The sequence below is a fragment of the Plectropomus leopardus genome, chromosome 1, assembly GCF_008729295.1.
Source record: "Plectropomus leopardus isolate mb chromosome 1, YSFRI_Pleo_2.0, whole genome shotgun sequence".
Taxonomy (NCBI): domain Eukaryota; kingdom Metazoa; phylum Chordata; class Actinopteri; order Perciformes; family Serranidae; genus Plectropomus; species Plectropomus leopardus.
This window is the reverse complement of record NC_056463.1, coordinates 28,985,689-29,010,955: the sequence shown is the minus strand read 5'-3', so window position 1 is coordinate 29,010,955 and position 25,267 is coordinate 28,985,689. Positions and strand designations below refer to the sequence as shown.

Genomic DNA, 25,267 nt, shown 5'->3' with positions numbered 1-25,267 from the left:
TAAAGACTTTCCTCAGAAAAAAACGACATAGATCAAATATTTGTTACTTGTATCATAATAACAGATCTCTAAGGGTAAAACCTTGAGTATTCTGTGAAAAGCTTAATATATGTTGTAAACACTGTACAAAAGTATATTCATAATGTGCATGTATGTGTATTTTAACAAATATTTCTGTGTAAAAACAAAAGAACAGGGCTTCATACTGTATTATAAATACAGCATGTATTCCAGCAGTCCTTGAACTATTCTATAGACTACCTTCATGTCAACTGTGTTTTCATCTTTTATCTTTAGCCCTGTAAATTTAACTAAACAGCACAGTTATGCAGTATATCTCCAAGTCTGTTTGTCCTACAATCTATTGCTGGATTTTTTTTTTTCAAACGTCACACAGGCGTGCGCTCACGCCGCGTGCAGCCACCCTCACCTACTCATGCTAATTGTTAAGTGTTAGGTGTTGTTAGTAAGGTTAGGTGTTGCATTAGCCCGAAAAATATCGTCAAAGAAGTTGTATACTGGAAATGGCCACAAGTCGGGCATGGAGGTTAAAACGCTATGGACGTTTGTTTCCAGGCCCTGCAGGGAAAACGCCCTGGAAGGTAACTGACACTTAACGAAAAGCTATTGAACTGCGGTATGTTAGCGTTAGCTAGCTAAGATTAGCCAATTTACCGGAGCTAATGTTAGCGTCTTGCTGAAGAGTCTGACACACAGGACTGACACTAGCTTCCCCTAGTCCCAGGTGACCATATATTGTCAGTTTCTGGGTATTTACTGATTAAAAGTTACTTTGTTCACACTTATGAATTCAAATTTGCCTCATATTATTGTTAACTAAATAGAGTTTTACCTTTACTTTGAACCTTCCTCTTGCTAGGACACACGCCCCAGTTGGTGAGCCTCTCATGTGGCCCCTCATGGAGCTTTTCCACAGCACTTTGACTTGTCATAGTCGGAAATCCACAGGTGATACTGATAACACTGGCGGTGGCTCTGTTCCATTTAGTGTGCCAGTAAGCTAGCCCAGTGAGCCAGCATGCACAATACCGGAACTTACCCTAAATGGAATACGGCTAACATGTGTTAAATACGTCGATTACACAGACACAGAGCTATGTTTGTTGTTTATTGTTGTTTTGTAATTTCATCATAACGTCACAACATTTAACTAACTATATGTAATGATATAACTAACTATATATAATGATGCATTTTATATTTTATTGATTTGTAGTTCCCAAAGCAGGATGTGAATGACATCATGGTAAAGCCCACTAAAGTTTATTTAGAAATAAATACTATAAATAGAAATAAATACATTCCTTGTTCAACCAGAGTCAGGCTAATTCAATGTAAAAGAAGCCTCTAATTATTATACACTGGGTTTGCTACCCCAAATGATCTCTAGTTCATTACAGATGTTAAGTGAGCAAAGGTAAGTTTAAGGATGTTGCCATTTGGATGTGTAGCTTTTTTTTAAAGTTAAAGTTTGAATAAGAACAATCTCCCCCAGCTCAAATTATTGACCTGAATGTTTATTTAGCTTAAGCAACAGTTAATACTTTAAGTTACTGGGTTAAATAAAATGAAAATGAGAACAGCAGCTTGCACTGCATACAGCTGTCATCTGGGAAGTTGTGAAAAAAAGGATTTAAAGCATTTCCACTTTTTGTTGGAGAGAATTCATGTTGACTGATAAGACCTTTGTTTGAAGCACTTCTGCAGTGACTCCCAGCCCTGTTTTAAATTCAGTTTTGGTACTCACATGGCGGTTGATACGAAAACAAAAAAACTCATGCATTTCAAGACACAAAAACACATCTCCAGAAATGGATTGTAAATACAGCAGTAGCTGTAATGTCATTAGCGCAATATCTTTTGTAATCAAAATACTGTAAAAGGGATAGTATCAGTGACAGCTTTTACACAACAAAGTTTGACAAAGTAGAAAAAGCAAGTGTGTTACTAATAATATTAACAATGGCACTGTTATATTCATGTGTCCTGGTAAGAAGTGACAGTGAAACAGTAACAGTATAGGCAAAATGCTGAAACTCCAAACCAATTAAATGAAATTCTACATCATTATAAATTTTATAATTTACAAATGCTTTTCCTGCCAAATGTCAAAATGTCTGATGAAAAGGCCTGTTGTAGTGCTAAATGAATAAACATAAAACACAAAATTTTACATTTCAAGTAAAACTCACTTATTTCATATCACTATAGATAAAAGTGTTTATGCTAACCTATTTTTAGATGAACAGATAAATAAAATGTCACAATAAACAAATTTGTCCTAAATATATGACCATAGTCTCAGGATGCTTTCACACTTATTTTGGTTCCTGTTCACACTGAAATCTTACAGATCAAAAAGAGCTAACATGAAGTTATACACACCAACAAGTTTAACAGTTTTAGCAATTGTCATCCTGTATCATTACGACCCACATGGGGATATAGGGAAATCAAATTCCAATAAAGTTATGCAGCTTCTGAAATGCATGCTTATGTTGTTTGGCATCATAAAGAGCCCACAAAGAAATAGCTGATTATATGCATTAGTACTAGACTTCAAATCAACCGCATGTTATGAATGACTAAAGGGGTAGACACGGGGCGCAAAGGTCTTTTTCATTAATGATTCAAGGCTTATTACTGTGAGGTTACAGTCACTTTTTAATGGACTTAATGAACTGACAAGTACATGGAGTTGCATACAAGCACAGCAGATTTAACAGCTTTTGACCTATTAATCAGTGAAATAACCATAATGACGTGTTTGTGTTACCATGGTTACCAGATGATTTGTAAATATAGGTTTCTGGTATATAGCTACATGGCCCTTGGTCAGTCTATCAGTAGTTGGCCTTTTGAAATCATGCTAAAATCACATCTTCCATCATAAAACCCAGTGGTTACTGGCTTTAACATCACCAACAAACTGCACCCGAGTCCAAATCACTGTTTCAACCAAGCAAGTACACCCAAGTTAATTTTAACCAAGTTAAACAGGTAAGGTGTGAAAACACTCAATGTGACTAGCCGAAGTTTTCAGTTACATAGTTATAAAAAAAAATTCTACAGACTTGTGGAAGTCTGTATTGTCTGCCAATGACAGTCACATCAGATGTCCCAGTTTTAATTGTTCTAACAGTTTTTTCCCCTCATATTATTGATCTTCAACTTGCCATCTACATGTGTTAGGTTTTCAGCAGTGAGCTGGGAATACAGAATTCCGGGGATGCTGTTGTGCTGCACAAATTTTTTGGTTTTGTCTTTCATTAACTGCATCTGACTCTAGAGGGCAAGCTGGAGCTGTTTAGTGTGAAAACAAGGATGGATGGCTGTGAAGCTAAAACCTAACCTATCCACATTATACAGTGTAGTGTATAACATCTGAAAACAGAGCTGCAATAAAAGTTGTACATTTCAAAGTATTTCTTCAAAATAACTTTGGTTGCATTTACACTCCAGCCATATGATGCCACAACATTTTAGGAAGCAATACAATTCAAGAAAATTTACAAATGTTTAGAGGTTTGACTGAATTTATAATAATTATTCTAGACACTCATTATCTAATAGAACAGTTAGAACTTTTTGTATAAATGCTTATGTGCTGTCTCAGTTACCTCAATTAGAAAGAAAATCCACATCCTTTTAACCACATACCTTCTACAATTAGATCGATATTAGATATAGATTTAGATTAGCTAGATCCATGAGTTCATCAAGGACTAATTACTCACCATAACTGAACTACCTAATATTATCTTCTCTTCCTCAGGTATTTGAGGCAAAGGGCAACAAACCTGAAATTTTCCTCACAATTGTGGAATCTGGATACTTGCTGGTAATGCAAGGACAGGAAAGCTTGGTAAGATGACTGTAGCGAAACTCACCGTTTGTGTTCTGTTTTGTTTTCCATGCATTGTCCCTCATGATATGCACACAACATATGAAGGTAAGCATAATTTTCCAGGTTCTGACACACTGTTTAGATCCAGCCTTGTGAGTGTCCTAGTTGATGGTGATGTGGAGAGGGCAATAAGGGGGAAGAATGAAGAGGATCAACAATGCCACCTGGGGAATTAAACCTCAGGAAATACTTTGTCAGTAACCATAAATTGTGTTGAAAATAGGACAAACATTGATAAATAAACCAAATGTTTTATTGACTTAATAAAAACAAGCACATGGGAAGGGACTAAAGCTGCTGGGGAGAAAAGGGGAAAAAATAGCCTAAAGAAATACCAATAAGGGGAATTGAAATAGTGCTTTATTACAATTATCTAAAAAGGCCTGAATAGAAAAATGTAAAATCACATATTGACTAAAATGCAGTCCAACGTAGGCTAAACTAAACAAAACAGAGTGAGATGAGGGCAATTGTGGAGAGGCAGACTAACTTAATAGTGCACTGGGATGCTGCCACCTACCCACCCCAGCTGCTACACAGCAATCCTCACAGCAAAAATGGTGCAATCTACAGTTGTGTCCCGGTGCTCTAGTGAAGAGAGCTCAGCCTCCCAACAAGATGGCACTCTGCTTTACTGAAAGAAAAATACAAAATAATTAAAGAAATAAACAACCCAGTTGCATTAATGATAACGGCAAAAAAAGTACCACAAACTATGAGGCTAACCAAAAGTCAAAATCCAAATAAAGGGCAAAACAGTGTTGCGGGATTACACAGGGACAAAACAGTAGCAGGTTAACCTAACCTAACCAAAATGAACAGGACTAACTATGCATCAGAATGTTTTTTAGGACTTTTCCCACAACCTCTGGTATGAGACGTTGACACAGAATCACTGAGGTAGGCAGGACAACAGGGTTACCACAGGAATCATCCACAGCAATAGATAAGATCAGAGCTGTTTCAAACAAAAGGCAACTAAGTGCGCAGTGTTCAAGACCTGACTGTTTGTTTAACCACATACCTGTTGCAGCAGGAGCTAAAAGAGACAGGAGCCAAAAGAATAAACTTAGTCAACAAGGACATTATATAATGAGGCCTGATTAGGGGAGGTGGTTAGGGGAGGAGTCAGGTCTGAGGCTGCATTCAACAACACTACAAAAACTGCACCAGGGGAGCACCCTATTACCACAGTGAGAGGGCTAGTTCTTTAGCTAATTATATCAGTTGTTTGAATTGCCCTTAGGAAAAAAATAAGTATGCAAAAATGCCTCTATTTTTGGTCCCAATATAAAATGTATTCAGAAAGATTATCTATTTAAAAGCTTGTGGTTCAAAATATCATGAGCAAAGGTTATTCAAATGTTCTCCACCTCCATCAAGATAGATTTCAGTCTTGTGAAAACAAAAAAATCCTTTTAAAACTGGTGTCGCAGCTCTGGGGTGTATATCAATTCATTTTGATGTCCACATACAGACTTCTGGCTCGTAAGAGCTTCACATTTTGACTCTGTGGCAGGTTTCAGTGCACAATGTTGCATAGGTGTTGCAGTGTTCCTGTACCCAGAGCGCTGTAATTCAAAAAAATACATTGTGGCCATAGGGAAATTGCTTAAAATCATTTAAGGCTGCAGTTGCAATTGTCATGGTCTGACACTGGCAATTTGTAGTATGTCACAGTTGTTACTTCAGGTTGTCCTCCCTCATACGGAGGGAACACTGAATACTAATTCTATTATCTATAAGTAATGCTGCTCCAAAATGACATTCCTGGATGTGATGAGACTTCTCTGCTATTCTAATTCTCTTTAAAGAGTGGACATGTACTATTTACACATCGCATTGTAGTTTTTGTGTTTATTTTAATGCTTTGTTTTTTACCAAGGCACAAGCTCTATGTTTTTGTGAAGACAGTGAAGCCGTAGTAGTATAATTTTTCAATTCCACCTTTCACAAAATGGTTAAAGAAAAACTGCAGCATTCTCTCAGCAGATTTTCTGGCATGTACTGTAAATCTTTACCAGAAATGTGCTTTCCAGATCCCATGGGAAGTTATGCTGAAGAGCTTGATATTTCTGCTTTAATCTAATGGCACTGACCAGATAGACTTTGTTGGCCACACCAAATGTCCCTCAGTACTTTTTGGATAGGTTTAGTATCAGTTAAAGAATATTATTTGGAAATGTATCAGGTTCAGACTTGCACACAGCTAAAACTCACATGAGGCTTAGTTCAGATTTGCTATAAATATTTCATGTGGTAGTCAGGTTGGGTGTGTATTTACATGCTTTAATTCATTGTCTATTTTATATGCCTCATAAAACATAGACCTGACATTTGCTGTGTCATTTTAAAATGCACATATTATTACTGCAAATACTGTAGACAGTCAGCGTGAGAAATGACCACCATAAATAATGGTAAATACTGTGGGTTAGGCTAACTTTTTCAATAGGTATCCCTTATCTATAGGAGTGTTAAACCAAAGTCTAGGTTAGTAAATCATACTGTAAAAGTAGAATATGAATCTGGGGCTTACAAAATGTGTTGTGGTCATTAGACATACAAAGTTAACTCTGCCCCGCGGAAAACAGAAATTTGAGGGCCTACTTAATGTCTCATTAATGGAGCTCTGGCAGGTGACACAGCTATCTTGCTGCACCAGGGTGCCTAGCTAGACAGATACAGGTCAGACTGCAGAGAGCTTTCACTGAGGATGATAGACTGGTCTATAAAAGATTGGTGCAGCGAAAGCTTTGGAACCTTCAGTACAGAGAGCTCAGGCCTACCCAGGCTACAGGATAAGTTCTCAAAGAGTCTCTGGAATTGTCTCGGAGTGCAACTGAAATTTGCTTTATTGGAGAGAATCAATGGGATTTAAGATCCAATTCTTAAGGAGCTCTAGTGCTAAAATACAGGTGCTCCTGATTTCACAGGCATCGTCTAACAAATTAAAATGCATATGTACAGTACTGTGCAAAGTTATAATGACCATACATATTTATTTACACTCAGTAGTCTCTTAAATCAAATAAAACCAATATACAGTACTAAAAATGCAAATATTTCAGAGTAAAACAGCCTCATCAGGCTTAAGTTGCAAATATTTACTGTGACCACCATTTCCACTCAGCATGTCTCGACCTCTCTTAGGCAGGCAATATGATATTTACAATACTCAACCTCTGGTGTGTTTACACCAGGTAGCATTCAAGGCATGTCCAAAGCTACATATTGATTGTTTGAACTACCTTTTGTTATGGTTGTATGATTCCATGTTTCACACTAAATATTGTCTTCAGTCAGAAGAAGCCATTTTGTTTTGACTTTTTTGCTGGTTTAAAACATTGTACATGTTCTCTATATTCTTTGTATCTTCATAAAGAGACTAAGCAATAAATGTATATATTATGTCCTCATTACAAGTTTTCTAAAATAAATAGGTGGCCAACGATTTTTGCACAGTTCTGTATATGGCATTCATTCTTTCTGAGCATGCAACACATGGTGGCAATGTGAAGGAAAAACCAACATGAAGTGCCCTTGTAAATCTTCTGACCACTATGAGCCACCAGAGCAGATCCAGCACTCCTCGGCATCATTTTTGGAACACAACTGGTGGTATTAAAAGCCATTCTTCCAAAACGAATTCCGTCCTTTCATATTTTGGTGGTGATGGTCGAGGGCACTGTCTCATATGCTGCTCTAAAATCTCCCATGGGTCATCAGCTGGGTTGGGAGCAGGTGACTGTGAAGGCTTTTAATCGTGATTCACATAATTTCCATAGTCATCAAACCATTTTGTGCCTTCGATGGAAACATCTACATTAGTAAGATTTCCACAGACAATTATTCCAATTTTTCCTTTCATTCACAGCCAGATGTACAGTTGGTCTCATAAGTTTTGCATTTTAATGAAAATTCAAATCCAATAATGTGTGTTCCCTAATTGGTATGTAAAATAGCATTTGAATATCCCAAAGAAAACAAGCATATCCCCCGCAAAAAAAGTCTGTCCAAATAACATATTATATGTTTATTTCCACAATGATGTTTTTTTTTTAAGCAATGCATTTATTTGTGCTTGAGTTAGCTTACTATAACTAATTACTAAGCATGATATTGCTTTCAGTTTCAAAAAATGTGGATTGTTAACATTAGGTATTAAATACATTTGCTGTGGTATAGTAGAGCACTCCCCCTATGGTGCAGTGCCATTGTTTCAAGGAAACCATGTTGCTATACCCACTTTTTTTATATTTTTAGGTCAGAACAAATATATCAGTAAAGCACATTTCACAAATGCTGATTACAGCAGTGGGCTTTTGTATACATATGCTTGTTTGATTCCTTGTGTGAAAAAGCACATCCAAGGCCTCAAAGCTTAAGCTCGGAGGTTATTGAGTAAATAGAGACCCCTGCAGACAGTTTCAGGTAACTATTTTTCCCCAGTAAAACTGATAAAACTACAAAGCTTTATTTTGTCAATTAACCTCATCCTGTAATTTTAATGAGTGAATGAGATGTGAAAATCAAGCTGCTTTTACTTTGAGTTATACAAAAGAAGAGAATTTTACAGTGTTAAAAAAAACCCAAAATGTATTTTTTATATTTTATCCACTCGTTAAAGTAGTCTATTGATAAAGCTGGCTGCTGAAAATGTTAATTCACTTTTCTTTTCTCAGGACACAATCCCTTTGCACTGTGGATCTGATTCTCTCAAAGTACAACAAAAATCTGATAACCTGATGTTTCGATTTACTATGAAGGTGAGTCATAAGATGGATTGCAATCCCACACTGAGTAGTATTTGCTCAAGGTCTGTTTCAGTGCCTTAATTTACTTGCAAGATCAAGATCATTACATTTGTTGAAAGGGAAAACTAAAAGGTTTGGACTTGGTTATCTTTATATTATTTGATCAGGTGCTGTGAAAAACAGCCTCTTTGTACTTAAATTATTACACAAATAATTTGTAAAATCCAATGATCAGAAATGAGTTGCCTGAACATTACATTTTGAAGTCTCCTTGTAAACCCACTTTTAACACTTACTGAGATGCCAATTTCACAAAAGCTAAATGCAAACCACAGAAGGTGTGCACTGTCACAGTTTAAATACAAATTGAACATATTTGTGGATTTCTGCAGGGAGAAAGCCGCATGATGAGGATGCAGTTTGATGGAAGTAGCCAGGCAGAGGCAATAAAGGAGTGTTCAAGTGCTGTGGAAAAACTGATGGAGCACATTCCTGTCACCACTCAGGATGACGCCCCATTGCCCCCTAATCAGTCCCCTGCTGAGGTCTCCGCACCAGTGACACAGGTTGCCCAAATTACACTTTAGTCAGTATAATGTCTTTATTGTAACCAGCACTAACGTCCAGATCAGACATTTGTACATTTTTTACAAATATGTGGCCCATAGAAATCATATCATAACGGGTCTATGACATACTGCAAAAGGCCATTTGAAGCTAAAAGTTTGACTTTTGGCTGCACAGTATCAAAGAGCTACTGCTTTTATATTCCTGGTATAGCCTTTGTTTGGTTGAAATCAGACACTAATCTCCTATGACACCATGTATTGTACAGTATTTTATAAATTTGAGGAAGTATCAGTGTAATTGAATGTGCTGTAATTGAAGTTTTATAGTCTCTACTGATTGCTTTGTCAACAGTAATGTGCTACAGTGCTGCGGTCGGCCTCTTCAACAATGGCCATGTTATCCTCACTAGATGGTGCTATTTACAATACTGTCTTGTCCTTAGAGATGGGACTGCAGCTACAGTAGGTGGACTAAAATAGAGAATATACTGTACATGAATCAGTAGCCAATCACAATACAATATACGGTGTGCAGAATACAGTATGTCCCACCCCAAACACACACACACACGCACAGACAGATATGTAGAACAATAATATAATTAATTTATAAATACAAGCATCAAAGTGGCCTTTTCTCTAAGCCACTAGAGAAATAAGTTCTTAATATTGCCTTAAACAGTCAAATTGTTGATTACGAAAACAAACATTTTATCCCAGAGCTTAAAACCAACAACAGTATAACATGCCATGAAAGCATTTAACCAGTTGAGGTTTACACACGACATACGACAGGAATGAGATTGTTGGCGTCCTGTCACACAATTCTGCTCAGTTTTGTCCTTTTGTTTACCTCTCAAACTTTAAAACACTTGGAGCACATGGTTAATTAGTTATTGGACTGCGAGTAAAACTTGGAGCCAGCCATCTGGCTTTAACATGAAGGTCAGTGAAAGGGACGGACTCTGCCATGTGACCTTTAGTGAACACACACACTGAAGGAGTTCACAGTGAAGATGAAAGGGCTTTCAGGGGTGGATATGTTTCAATTAGTAATGAAGCCATTGATTGGCCTCTTAACCCTGTGGAGTCATGCTGTGTTGGTCAAATCTTTTTTTTTTCTTTTGTGTGTGTCAGCAGACTTGGCAGGGGAAGGCTGATGGAGTTGAGTCTGAGGTTGTCCAAGGATCATTGTCCATCAGGCACCTTACCCAGGTAGTGATTGTTAACTTTAAAGTAAACGCTAACACCTAACAGCATTGAACATCCACGATGCAACATGTTCTTTGTAAATCTGTGATAAATTTAACTAAGGACCACTATGTTTTCTTCGATTTTCATGAGGCACAGGGTGCTCAGTTAATTTACCTCTTTACATATTAAACGTCAACATAAACTTCTCAATTATTTGTTCTTCTTTTTAATTTCACTTAAGTATTTGTTGGACCTTCCTCAGCACTTCTTAGGAGAGACAGCTGTGACTCTGCCTCAAGTATATTGCCATGGTTCTTTGGCACAAGGGGACTTGGAGCCCATCCTGCATGTTTGTCTGCTGGATCCCAGCTTTCCTGCGTTTGTGGAGAAGATGGAGGGGGAGCTGAGGAAACTGCTTGCAGAGTGAAGAATCTCAACAATAGCTGAAGGCAGAAAGGTTAAGTTAGTGCAACGTGTTTTTTCGTATACGGTTTGCGTAGGCGGTGCCTTGTGGTGGTGGTTGAGTGTTTCTTACTGTGCTGCCAAAGTTGTTTGAAATGTTACACATTAGTTTTTATGGTATGTGGCCCAAAGAACATGCTCTGAATGGCATTGGATTTTGGTGGTTAAAGGAAGAACTTGCAAAATAAAATAAAAAATAAAAATCTGGATTCATTTTTTAGTTTTTTATTCAGAAAAAAAATATTGGTCTCACTCATATGTTTGATCGTGGCTATATACTCTGGTCCCTCAGTTTCCACCTTAATGCAGGCCCGTTTCCACCGCGACACACATGGATACATTGTATTGAAAGAGGAGTCATGCAGCTACAGCAGTGAATTTTGCTATGCCAGCTTCCAAGTGATCCCACAATATTAAAGCTTCACTGAGTAAAACAAACTGCCCTCCATATATCTATTTAAGAATACATATTGCATAGGATTATAGCCATGCTATACAGTTAGAGAGAAAGAAAAAATAAAAAAATTAAAATTGATCAATGAAATTGGGAAATATAAAAAAAATATTTTTTTTTACAGATTTCCTATCATTTGAACACTCATACTTCAACATATACAAGACATCTAAGTTACTCTGGAAAGAAAAAAAAAATAATACACTTATCATTTTTGTTTAGATAGTTAAACACACAGTAGTCATTTTCTATAATCACTCTCAATTCAATTTAAATACTGCCAGTCATTGAAGCCCTTGCTTCACAATAAAAGTTTTGATAAAAGTGGACGCATTGTCACAAAATCAAACATAGTTAAATGACCATGATATGCTGTACAAATTTTCAAGAATAAAACTAACTATATACTGTATATATATATATGTATATATATTTGTATATACATATACATGTATATATATATACATTATAGGATGACTCCATAAAAAACATAGGTCATTTAAGATGCAAAAAATGCCACACGAGGGATAACAACAGAAAATGTCTATTCTGAGTATCCTATTGCGTAATTACCTTGCATGCATTGTACATGATATGTAATACAAAAGGGATCACCTCATCTGAGGATATGATAAAATTAATAAAGGAGACATCAACAGCACATTAAAAATGTGTACACCTTTGTGGTGGTTTTAGTCATTATTCGTCATCCTGAAATCTCCACGTAAGACTGAATAAGGCATGCTTAAGACAGCCATTATGTTCTTTTTGTTGCCAGTGTTATGCTGATATTGTTTCTCATAAAATGAGACAAGATATGCTTTTTTCAAAACTGCCTGGAGCTCTATCCACCTCTGATACCTTCATGTAGTCAAAAAATGCAGTTTAGCCATCTCATCTGTGAAGAGAAAATCAAGAGAAGGCGTGACTATGGATAATCCTCACAGTGAGTTCTATATTTAGCCCCCATCCCCTACAGCAGTGTCTTACTTGAGTAAATTGCTTATTTTGTATTCCTCTGACGAATGTTTTTGTCCTTGTGGTTGTTTGTTGAATTTGTTTTCCTGGGAAAAAAAAAAGCTTGGATTTAATGACCTACAGGTGATAGCAATTCAAATCACAGTGCCCAGTATTTCTGTATGAATTATATGTTTTGCCTTAAAATTATTAATTTACTTACATCGGTCCAACTGGTTCATCATCTTTGACACGAGAAGAAAACGGGGGAAAAAGGGGAAAACACAAGTCAATTTTGAGATAAACATAAAAGCAAAATATGAGTGTTGTATGTTTCAGCACATTTACTGCAAATAATATGTGCTTTTCTTTGCTGACATTTTTCACAATTTGCCTTTTTGCTGTGAAAATTGACGTTCAGAAACCTGGCATCTGCTAGAGATAAGTTATCAAATCATTAAGTGAACATAAATATTGTGGGATGATGCAGCTGAAAGCACAGATTGCTTTGAATACTTGAAGACTGGTGTGGCAGAGTCGTGCACTAGTGGGAAGCGCTGACATCACAAACATGGGAGTCAGCTGCTGAACAGCTTTGTATGCACAAGCCTCGTGTTTGATAAACAGAGTCAGAATGAGTACGCTAAACATACACAGAATTTAGCTGCTTCTTGCATTAAAATAATGTTTTCGGGGGACTAATAGCTGCTAAAGGCTGTGGCATACTTATAGCAGAAGGGCTAAAATGTGAAAAAAATTGTCATGGTTTTTTGAATAACCACATCTTTAATGACAAGCGCTCTAAACTTAACCTCACATGCTATCTCAATCTCATGGGGTTTGTGTTCATTTCAGCCTGAGCATATGTGTAGGAGGGTTACAGATGGCTCACTTAAAGCCATCTTTTAATTACACCAAGCAATTTCATAGTGATTTTTAAAGAGCCTGGTACACGAGTGTGACATTGTGACTGACTTGGCATGAAAACACGAATCCCTTCAAAGCTTTCTTGCAGCATCAATTCCCTGCAACACACAGTGGTTAATATCTCTCCTATTCTGTGATAATTCCATTCAGATTATCTACATCAAGTTAATAAAAATGTGCTCTTTTTGCATAATAATTTTCTCAGTGGTGCCAAGATATAAAATTGTCACACTCTCTCACCATAACAACAGTGCAATGAATAACATACATTATGATGTAAAAGGCACTTGCAGAAACTGGTGAGTAATAGTGAACATTGTTGCATTGAGTGACAAGTTAGTTCAAAACCCGCAGCCTTGGGGTTGACATGGTGGTTGGTGTTTGGCATACAGATGAAAATGTGTCAACAGGTAAGTAACCAGTCAAGGTGAGGTATTTTCCATGCAGTTATAAGTTGGAGATAAGCAGCATTAGCAGCATTCCATGGCATTAATGTGGACCAGATTATGGCAGTTAAAATGTTAAACAAAAAACATGGCTCTGTGATCACTTCGAGGAGGAACATCTGTCAGCATATCCCACTGTTTTCACACCTCATATGTAAACACCACAAAAGCTATGTTTACTATAATGACCTTGCAAGCACATAACAAATAACAGATTGTTGCTGCGTGAGAGTGATGGTTGAACACTGATAATAACCATTTCAGTGCATCAGTTCTGATTGCATCAGTTATACTTCATCTTCAAAAGATGCTGCGTGTGGGCACAAGCTTTTAGCTTAAAATTTGCCTTATTAAATAAAATGATCTGTTACTTAGCGAATCATCACACAGCAAAATCTGCAATTTTAGCAACTGGTTTTGAAACACAGGATAGAAATGTCAGCCTCTGCCTCAGAGCCCTTGGCTCTGGAGTATAAAAGTGTTCAAACACAGCTAAGCCATCAAGAGACCAGAATTCATAATGCACACAGACAGGGGCCAAAACCTCCGGGAATACGGGAAGCTAAAAGGAGATTTTAGAGAGGCTGTGCATCGTGAGCAGGGAGTCCTCATTCCTGATTTGAATGGCATAAACATGGCAAATATAATCCACCTTAATCGCTTCATTTTTCCGGTAGATGAAACCAAACTAGAGGCCATGCAGGGAGCTCACTTTAGCTGTGTGGTTTGTGTATGTCCATGAGTGTGTGTGTGTATGTATTTTAAGCAAGGATTGTTTTTTGTTTTTTTTAATGCTCAAGTAATTCATTAATTTAACAGGTCATAACCAAATAATATTATATGATTGAGTAATGTAAATTGAATAAAGATAACAGATGATTAAAAATGCAGTTCAAGACTGTAGTGTTGGTAAAGAAATAAATGCTACAATAAATAATGCTTAGTAGCTAATAACATATCTCAAATTTTAGAAATGTATTCTGGTTGCTATTATGAACTGATATCAACAGTATTTAGTTAAACTTGAATAAATATTTGAAAATGTCAGTTAATGTTTACATAATGTATTTGCTACTTATGTTTATAATCAAACGGTTAATAAGTAGCTAATGAAGCATCCATACATAATAACAGTATTTCCCTATTAAATGATTGTGGGTAAAGTGTATATACAAAGTGTAGAGAAACAGCAACACCTGTGATGAAAACTTCGAGACAGGTTTATCCACTTAATATTCCTTATACATTTGACTGAGAAAATCTTATTTTGTGTGGACTACAGTTTGTATTTTCAACGACTCTCACAGTCAGTAAATGAAAAGCAGGATGCACCCTGAAGCTCTGTTTGTGTAGTCTGTATTAGAGTGTCGAGTATAACTGTTGCCCAGTTGGAGTGATTCATATTAGTGGTTGCGGTTCTGTATTTTGCTTCATGTTTTATTCCGAAATGAAAAGAAAGCACACGAGTAGAGGTCAGACAGAACCTGTGGTGACTGGAAACGCCCTTGGGCTTTCGAGACATTTTCATCTTGTCACATTCTTATCGTGCGGTTTTGTCTACCTCCTGCAGCATAGGCCTTTTCTACTGTTAAATGGAAAAGCTGATCTTTTGGAGGAAATACTGGACAAAACTAAGACTGAAATAAATTGGAAAAAATGCATTAATTGGTTATGTATGTTGACAAAATCAACAAAGAGTGAGTAAATGGATTCAGAATTAATTATTTATGTTTTTTTTCCTTTTCATTCCTGTTTACTTTTGCATTTGTTTTGTCTACATTAGTGGTTTTATTTTTTATTTTTGGGATAATGTTCAGACCCAGACTGTGGATGCTTAGTTGTAGCCTCAATTGGCCACAAGAGAAACTGCCCTTGATTTTTTTTTTTTTTTTTTTTTTTTTTTGTACTCTTAACAGTTAGGTAGCTATGTAGTTTACAGTCCTAATATTGTTAGGCTGGATAGACTATTTGGGTGACTCTGTCTAAAAAGACTTTAATATTTTATAAATTACAATATTACATTTAACTTGAAGGTGTTAACATTTTTGTTTAAGATTATATGCCAGTTTACATAAGAAATATAGAGCAGGGTATATTCATCAAGCAGGGGCTACAGTTACCCAAATATGTATTAAACTGAATTGAGGCATCCATTTGGTTTGGATTTGAATATGTTAAAGTACAGCTGAATTTTAAGGAATGTTCATCAGTTGCCAATGTTTTTGCTAATATTGACAAAGTGGATTAATATATCTGTCACTCCTAAACCTCAAGGTCTGGGCTTTAATTGTTTTTCAGTTCTGTCACTCACATAGTTAGGTCGGACTGTGATATTACGATTGCTAATATGTGCATTTTTAATGAGGACCAGTTGAGAAACAGAATGTTTATTTATAAAAAATCTTGATTGGGCTTTTACTATGGCTAAATATAATGGCTCTTTGGAGGTTTAGGCAAATTAATCCAATGTTTGACTATCATCTGTGGAAACGTCCTAATGAAAAAGAACATGAATGAAGACAGGTGTTCATTTCACCATAACTGGTCTAAAAATAAACATAATTTACTGTGTTAATATCTCATCAGAGATCAAAATGTTTTGGATGGACCGGAGGCTCATAAAAACATACAAATTGACAGAAAGAAATAAAATCTCTGAAACCATGCAGGATTTCTCACTTACCACCCATTTAGAATATGTTGCCATTTGGAAAAAAGGGGGAAAGAGTAGTAACCAATTAAGTTATATAGTCGGATGGATATGATTTATAGCTGAAGGCTGATAACCTGATATAAATGAACACTGTTATTCTGCTTTCAACATGGAACTAAATGTGTTGTTACAATTGCCATTAGCACAGCGCACATGTAGCCAACTCTTGAAAAGGTTTTTCCTTTCTCCATTTGCCACACCAGTTTAGGCAAGGAGGCAAGTCCTTTCATAGTCAGCTGGCCACTACAGATCTCCTCTGAGAGCAAATGAGACCTTGTGGTTCTTGGGTCTGCAAATATTTCTGTAACTTAAAAGGAACAGTTTACCCAAAATAAAACAATTTTTTTTCTTCTTACCGATAATACTTCTAGATTGTTTTGGTGTGAGGTGCCAAGTGTGGGAGATATCAGCTGTATAGGCACCTTCCGTCTTTTAAATATAACGGAGCTACATAGCACTCAGCTTGTGGTGCTCAAAGTGACAAAAAAATACATTTGAAAAGCTCAACAAGAATATCTCTTTCTAGAAATCATAACGCGGTTACTCAAGAGAATCCAAAGCCTTTATTGTGAGCGGTTTCATGTATGAACTATTTCCTGTCTACTTAACTACAGCTGCCAGCTGAAGGAAGTGTGCATTTTCTGCTAGCTAACTTAGCACCATTGAGCGAGCTAATGTTACAGCTTAGCTGATGAGAATGCCATTATTGCTGAGCACAAGTCTCTTGTCCATGTGAAGACAACAGTTCCTTCTGTGACGTGATGCGGTTGGCGAGTTCCTTTATGAGGCTGCTCACAACAAAGTCTGTGGATTATCATGAGTAACCGGGTGATGATTTCTGCAAACGGACATTGCTGTTGAGTTTTTCAAATGTATTTTTTGGGTGCTTTGAGCACCACATGCCAAATGCTATCTAGTCCCATTATATTCAAGAGAGGGCAGACATCTCTTTAACTGATATTTCCAACACTCAGCGATATACATTTTTGATTTTTTGGGGTGACCTGTCCCTTTAAGATCTGATATGATCCTCTTTTGATGACATTTGATCTTATAGCTATTGTCCTTTCGGAAGAGGGAAAACGGGTAATTTCTGTACCTTTAATGTTCCACCATAATTAGCAGTCTTAGTTTTAATCTCAGTTTCAGGGCTGTATGTACATACAGTACATAGGTAATGTATCATTAAAATATTGCAATACATTTATAGCAAAGATCAGACTCCAAACTAAAACATAACGAAAACATAAAATTGCAATGTTGTTATGTGAACAATAATAACAATATTATGAATAATAATAACAATAATTATCTGAATAATATATCTACTTTCTACTTTTTAAATATTATTATTTATCAATGCCTCCTACTAGTAACAGAAAAGGTTTTCTTACCATCAACAAAGTCGTCTGGCCTCTTGCGTTTCTCGTACACAACGATGATGACTACTAGTATTATAATTTCTGCGAGCACACCCAGAAAAGGCCAAAGCGGTGCAAGGTGGCTGCGCACCCGTAGTATAGTGGTCTGAGCAGTGTTTCCAATCACATTAGAGGCATTGCATTGGTATATTCCAGGGTCGGTATTTATATCCAGGTTTAGTATGTTGAGCTCTGTGTAGTTTTCTCTGTTAGTGATGAAGAAGCGTCCAGTGGAGTTGTCAATGTCCTGGAACACAATGACCATCTCTCAAAAGTTGATTAAATTGAAAATGTTAGAAATGCTTAATTTAGAATAGATACGCAACATGCTTTCTGTTGTGTCTGTATGTTTCTCTCTCTCTGTTCCTCAGTGTTTATATTTATGTAATCATTGTATAGTATACTGTTTATACAGTTTATATAATGTGCACACATACCGTGTAGGATGTTCCGTCCATTTTACGCCATGTCCAAGTGGGATGTGGGTAACCGACAGACTTGCAGTAAAGCATTGCATTTTCCCCCTCGTTTTTATTTTCACTTCTCTTGTGGCCAGTGACATCAGGCTTTGCTAGAAAGGTAAAAAAAATAAATAAAATGATCAATAGCTGAGTTGGCAGAAGTAAGACATTCATAGGCATGTTTTAACTCCTACCAGATGGCATGAATAAGGAAAGCATGATTGGCTGTTTAGGCTACGGCTAAGAGAGAGCAGTGTAATTAGTAGTCTCTATAGCGGGGTAGATACACTGAAGCAGCTCATTTTCCTTTGAAAAATTTCATATCTTTAAGCTACAGCAATCAAGAAGAAGCATAGTTAGTCGGCATCTGTCATATATTTTCAAAACTCATATGCATCACATTGTATCCTTTAGATAATTAAAGTCCTGTATTACTTTATCATTTGTTCTTAAACCAAGTTTAAGAAAAATTACAGTAAATCTACCTTGTACCTTGTACCTTGTACTTCATATGTACTCCACAGTAATTCACACAGAGGGTATGGAATTTGCAATGTACCATATTTTCTACGTTTTAGGGCCATCTTTCACACAAGAAAGCCTACTCATAGGTTTGTTTTATTGTTATTATTTCTTTTTGAAAAGAAAAGCTAAAACATGATTTGGGGGTATTGATCTTTTATCCTAAGATAAGGTATCTACCTCTGAACTTTATAATATAGCAGTAATAAATAAGAGACTACAGCTTCCATGAGTCTTTGCCATAGGTGTGCAGTCAAAGACTTGGTTATATAAAGAGGTCTTGTTTATTCAGTAGATACTAATAGTTTTTAGTAGCAGATACCCGATAAACTTAAAATAACGACAAAATATTCCAGTAAGACTTTTCAGCATTTCATAAAGATACAAAAAAGAAACTCTCTTTGTAAAACTTCACTGAGTCAGTAGAAAAGAGGCTCGCCCAGGAGTACAAGTCTTAATAAAAAGTATAGTTTTGGGTGTGCCGTTATTCTTTGAGCACATATACACACACTACCAAACCCCAGTGATGGGGAATATCACTGTGGAAGAGATAAAAGCATTTCAATGCAATTCATAATGAGGTCAGGGAAGAGGGGAATTGGTATGATATGAGTGTTTCCAGATGTTCCCATTCAAAATATTTCTATAGTGAATTCCACAAAAGAGCTTCTGAGCCAAAGAAAACTGTGTGAATTGTCCCTGATTAATGACTATACTGATAACAGAAATACAGCACAAAGGTTAGGAATTTAATAAATTTTGGCATATGTCATAAAGCACAGCAACAAATGCCAAGTCAGATCCGTCAATAGAACGTGGTCTTTCCCAAAGGTGAGACACAGACCGACTCTGCACAGCATCAGTCAGATAACTGTTCCTGCTTTTTCACTAATCCCCAAAATTACAATAATTCCTTCCATGCAATTAAGCAGGATAAGGGGAGAGAGGCCTGGAGTGAGCATTTTTCAGCTGCGCATGGATAATGGAGCAGGAGGGGTCGGAGCTCTTTGGTGACATCACCTCGCTCTAATTATGGTGCACACGTGCTCCCTGAGCAGGGGGAGTGGCCAGAATCATTTATGCCTTATCCTGACTGTATTATGTCAGTGACAGACAGCACAGAGACAGCCCTCAGAGTGGCGCCAAAACGGGCAGAAACCTCCATTTCACACCCCTGACTATGATTGCTGTGATTATTAATCTGTGTGAGCCAGACAGAGGTAAAGTGGTGGATGAGAGTCAAAAGGAGGTGTGAGGATGAGCAAGGTCAAAGCTGTCAGAGTAGAAAGAAATAATGACATCAAATGTTTAAGAGCCTCTTAATCAAATCCTTCGGTAGGTGGTGTCACTGTTTTCCATCTTGGTGGCTTTTGATTGTGAGAATTTGTTGAAAAATGTTTAAAATACTTAAAAAATCAGCATCTGTTTTCTTACGGAAAATGTGGAATTATGAGCATGCACGTTTAAACATTTTCATAGAAAAACATGCTCAACATTTACTAAATTTCAAGAAATACGAGGTACTAAATATGTATCTGTGGTAAGCTTAGTATCACAGACAATAAACTCCACTGCTGCCACAGAGATGGCTGGGACCGGATTCAGAGCCTTAATCCTACAACATCACAGAACCCTCCATCTGTTGCCTCTGAGCTGAGTCCTGCAAGGATGAGTGTGCCAAGGACACTGTAGGCGAGGGATCTCAGTGAACTGCTGCCAGAAGCGCAGTGCAAAGCTGGCTAGCATAACAGTGGGCTTGCTACCTGGGTCACAAAAGATCTCAAACACCTCTAGAAAATCACAAGAGCATTTAAGAACTGAAGAAATGCTTTGTTTAGATCCAGCAACGGTACCTACTCTTAACGTCAAAACACTCTGTTATTTCAATATTTTTTTTAGACATGGCATGTAGACCCTTTTTTTAAAGGGCATGCATCATCAGTTTAGTTAAAAGGCTGACTTTTTCTCCAGGGGACAGAAAGCAAGCTCAACAGTCACAGGCCTGCAGTGTAGTGACGGCTAGGATACTTCAGTTTGAATAGCGATGAGTCCCATCATCTCACAATCCAGTGAAAGCAGAACACACACGGTCATCACCCATGTTATGCAATCAGGCAGCGCTTTAAGACAGCCGTGGAATAAGAGTCAGGGCATGCTCAGTATGCTCCACAGCCATGCCACAGCAAATTGGCTTAAGCACTACACACAGCCAAGCTTCTCTTGAACAGGGTTTCACTTGCCCTTTCTCAGTAAAGATTCCTTATTCATGTTGATGGCTTTGCTGTCAGCTTGAATGAAACTAACACAGTAGGTCTTTGGTTAGGTTTTTTTTTTGCTATTATGTCCCAGTTAACCTTTTCTATTTCAATCATTTTTTTAAATGAAATATAAATGTAACGTACAATCCGTAAATCATCATCATCTTGAGTGTATATCTGCTCTTGAGAAGTCCTCCTGGTGGGCTTTGTGTCTGCAGGCTTTATTAAGCATGTGCAGTGCCTGTCCATCTTGCTCGACTGTTGTCTCAGTGACAGCCAAGAGTGACAACAGCCTCAGGTTCGCACCCCATCATCATCACTGAAGTGGATGAATTCAAAACCTCTTTGTCAACAAAGACCCTCCTCACACAGCCTTTAGGGGGTTCACTTTTGCAGGACACCTTTATCTCTCCATCAAAAAAAGGCTAAAAACTGGCTTTTTCACAATTTAGATGCATCATGGAGAAAATAAAAATATCGATATTGGCATTTTTTAATGCCAAAAAATGCCAATATCTGTCAGATATTGTCAATATCTGTAAGATTTTTTGGAAAAAGTGATATTTGTGTCATGCATGTAAGAAAGATGTACATGTCAGAGAAATCTTACCTTTTACTTCAATAGTAGCATTTGCATTCGGTGCCATGTAAAATGTGTAAACACACATGTATTCCCCAGAATCATCTGCCCGTGGTTTTTGGATTCTACAACAAAAAAAACAAAACACTCATTCCACAACTTTCATTCACCAGTCAAGTAAATAAAGTCAGCTAATTTCAGTTTAACTCAAGTAATTAGTTTGGACTACAGCAGTGAAAGCTTGAGGGGCTCATAAGGCCATGGGAGACAAAATGTTGGCATTATGCTGTTATATTACGGAACAGCAGCTCTGGATTCTGCAGGGAAGGGCACCATGGGCATTTTAGCTGTAATCCTCAGAGTATCACTGATGTAATGTGACAAGGAAGTGACCAATTGGTCTTATCTTGTGGCTAGGGAGAGTCTGTGTTATGTCTACGGGGGCGACAGTAGCTTTGTGCTTCAATGGTTATACTGTGTGACAGCAGGAACTAACAACTAGTTGGTACTTCAGGGTATGATAGTTTCTTATGTAGTTAAATTCATAGGTATAGTTCAATATTTGGTTTAAGGCAGCTACACACTGCATTTTTTCTCATTTCAATGTGTGAGAAAGCCAGGAGTAACCTCAGCACTGATCTCAATCAATGGCAGCCTAAAGATATTTAAAACTTTTAATGATTAAGAACGCAAAGCCTGTAGCAAAGCTTTTTCCATCAACATTTGGAAAAATTATATTTATTGATTGCCTCGGTGACTGCTTGGAGATGATGCGTGTACAATCTAGTTTTGATGAATTGTTGTCTCTGCAGTGTCTATTTAAAACACAATTTTTTTAATAGAAAAAAATGTTTGCAACACTGTGGTCTCTGGTCTGACCCATTTACAGGCCAATATTGACAGTGAGCTACCCAAGCAGAACAACAAACCTGAGGTATCATATCTGAAAATGTGAGCAACACTCCTATTTCAAACTTAGAGCCAAACAGTATACTGTCTTTGTCTCAGCAAGGTCCTGCTCTCTAAAAAAGTCTGACATGAAATTCTTGACACCATGTTTGAGACCAAGATGTAACTATGCAAAATTACCCCAGGATTGTTTTTTTGTTGTTATTTTTTTGCATGCATGCATAACCACATTTAGATAAAATGTAAATAAATTCCTATTCACTTTCCATTGCTGGCGGCAATTTCCTCTTTCCCAAGGTATATTCTATCTACCACATAAGCCCCTTTTGCACCGCCAATTTAAGGTGGAAAAAACGCGCCATTATGCCGCTTCACTGTTTTTATATAAACTACAATTGAGGAATGGGGGGATAGAGTTGTCTCGCCTTTATGCGGCCATGAGAAGTAGTAACAGCATCTAATGCCTTGCCGAAATGCTGCGTCTTGCACGCTCACAGTGTTCACACTGCACTGGTAGCCTGAGACACACCTGACCACTGGTGCTCATGCAAGCAGTGTAGCTTGCAAAAACGCTTGCAGTATGTTCCACACTTAAATGGTGTCTGTATAAACAGAACAGGACCATGGGCAGGACGGGTGTGACAATTTAACGACGTGTTATGCATGCCGCCCTGCTGCGGGAGGCTGATAACGCAACTTATAGTTGTTAGTGGCTAACTCAAAAAAGTACAACAGCTGCCATAAATGTCTAAAAATTGGGAAAATGATGTGATGTGATGATCTCAGAGCTCCTTACCCTCTGAGAAGAGGGTAACGTTATTGCCACGTTAGTAAAGCGCTGCAGACGCGTATTTGTCATCAGAGGCCAATGCTGTCATGTTCAATGTCACACCTGTCACGCCTCTTTTGAATTTGCGATGCCTGTATGCTGTCTATAATCACTCTCTGTTGCAGGGTTATGCACCCGCCATTTAGACAGGAGTCAGTAGTGGCCCTATAGCACAATGTTCATGTTCATATGGGTTATAGAGGCAAAGCTTTTTGTCACCTGTGTACTATGTTCCTATGCTCTGTCCGCGTATTTGCGATTTCCTGTCCATTCTTTACCCAGAAGCTTTCCTTGTGGGGAGTTTGGGCAGTGGTGAGGTTACACTGCAGCGTAACTGGTTTGATAGGAGTGTCCGCTGACAGGATGGTCTGATCAGAGGCATTGATCTTTGGTTCTGGAAGACAGAGACAGTCAAACCTTATCACAGAAGTGGGGCTCAATACTGTTTTAACACTTCCTCCCATGCTGTAGTAGCTGTAGGCCGTGTGCTGTTTTTATATGATCTGTGTAGGAGGGTGTCTATGAAATGAAGACAAAAGTGAACACAACAAATAAACAGAAGACATAATAAGTACATGAAACAGCTGTGAAATCTTGTATCAACCATTTATGCTTAGAGTAAAATGTAGTATTTCTGGATGGACCAGTATTGAGAGCAGAAGAGAAATTGTAAAAAAAACAAAATAGTCATTTGATTGATTATCTCTTGTCAGAGCACTGAATTTATACATGCATTTCAGAATACTCTAAATGGACAAGCTCACAGTCTCCAGGAGGATAGTTGACAGATAGAGGATAAACTGTGGCTGATAACTGCGGACATTTTAATGTTTCATTTTAACAGAGGAAACTAGATGGGCTCTCAAAGATGGCCTACCCTACACTTGCTTGTAAATGTCATCAGAATATAGTGCTTTAAAAAAAAAAGCAATGTACTTTGAGATCTGGGCTGAAGATTTATACAACACTTAACAGTCCTTTGACATTTTACATTATTGCTGAATGACTGCCTAAATTACTTCAACATCTAGATTGCTAAGCACACTAGCTACTAAACAATACCAGGGTCCATTTCTCAAGGACATTCAGGAAAGCAGGGGGTGTCATCTGAGAGCGAGGCGGCCTTTGCTCTGCTTTGAGTAGTGAGCAGGAAGCCTCCTCTGCCCTGCCCCTCCTCCTCCTCCTCCTCCTCCTCCTCCTCCAGGGCGGACCAACCATGGCAACGATGGAGCCCCCAAGGGGAGGAGCAGAGAGGAGAAGCATCATAATCCTACTACTGGTTGCTGCAAGGCCACTAGCAAGAGGAAAGAAGGGCTATTAAGTGACTTCTATTAGCATTCATGACACCTTCTTCTTGCCATTCTGTATAGTCAATAGCTGAGGGGATATACACCCCCCCCCCCACATCTCTCTCTCCCCCCCACCTAACGGATACACATGTACTATTAATAGTATCTTAGAGACATGCATACACACACATCAGGAGGTACATAAATTAACATTTATCAAAAACGGCACAGTGGTCCACAGGCAGTTTCACCACAAGGTTGTTTGTAGGACACCACAACTTAAAATGTGGTAACTGTTGGATAATGTAACGCCATATCAGAATGTGACAAGATCCCCACCCCCCTTTCCTTTTGGTGGTACTGTAATGTAGGCTGTATTTAGATTGATATCGTATCCAATAAACCCTTTAAAACCTGAGTAAATTGGCTTGATTTATTTTTTCAATTACATGGGAAGAAGGCGATAGAGAACTTAACAAGAAATGGCCCAAAATTAGCAAAAAATTAGCAAAAAAAAAACTCCACAAAAATGACCTGAATTATGTTTTTAAAAATAGCAAGAAAGTCGTAATGCATTGCAAGAAAATAACC

At 37.6% G+C, this 25,267-nt stretch overlaps 2 protein-coding genes across 4 annotated transcripts in view; one reads left to right on the top strand and one right to left on the bottom strand.

Annotated features, from left to right (window-relative positions):
- The first annotated feature begins 524 nt into the window (after positions 1-524).
- Positions 525-11,389, top strand: rec114 (REC114 meiotic recombination protein). Its single transcript, XM_042515976.1, has 6 exons — positions 525-602; positions 3,797-3,886; positions 8,614-8,697; positions 9,078-9,251; positions 10,392-10,469; positions 10,711-11,389. The coding sequence occupies exons 1-6, from the start codon at positions 525-527 to the stop codon at positions 10,873-10,875; spliced, it is 669 nt and encodes a 222-aa protein (XP_042371910.1). The 3' UTR covers positions 10,876-11,389.
- LOC121965584 (neuroplastin-like) overlaps positions 11,120-25,267 on the bottom strand; it is a 30,883-nt gene continuing 16,735 nt past the window's right edge. For 2 of the 3 annotated variants that reach the window (XM_042515752.1, XM_042515882.1), the window contains exons 3-9: positions 23,607-23,781; positions 21,680-21,774; positions 18,266-18,399; positions 17,802-18,075; positions 12,545-12,566; positions 12,355-12,428; positions 11,120-12,262 (exon numbers count right to left, since the gene is read on the bottom strand). In XM_042515752.1, coding sequence (XP_042371686.1) covers positions 12,368-12,428; positions 12,545-12,566; positions 17,802-18,075; positions 18,266-18,399; positions 21,680-21,774; positions 23,607-23,781 — 761 coding nt within the window. In that variant the 3' untranslated portion in view covers positions 11,120-12,262; positions 12,355-12,367. The remainder of the gene's footprint in view (positions 12,263-12,354; positions 12,429-12,544; positions 12,567-17,801; positions 18,076-18,265; positions 18,400-21,679; positions 21,775-23,606; positions 23,782-25,267) is intronic. The other variant, XM_042515816.1, reaches the window with a different exon arrangement.

Excerpts from the sequence above, each read along its gene's own strand:
- rec114 (XM_042515976.1), top strand. The coding sequence starts at position 525 with ATGGCCACAAGTCGGGCATGGAGGTTAAAACGCTATGGACGTTTGTTT. Across the intron at positions 8,698-9,077 it reads TGTTTCGATTTACTATGAAG|GGAGAAAGCCGCATGATGAG; the intron begins GTGAGTCATAAG and ends GGATTTCTGCAG. Across the intron at positions 9,252-10,391 it reads TCTCCGCACCAGTGACACAG|CAGACTTGGCAGGGGAAGGC; the intron begins GTTGCCCAAATT and ends TGTGTGTGTCAG.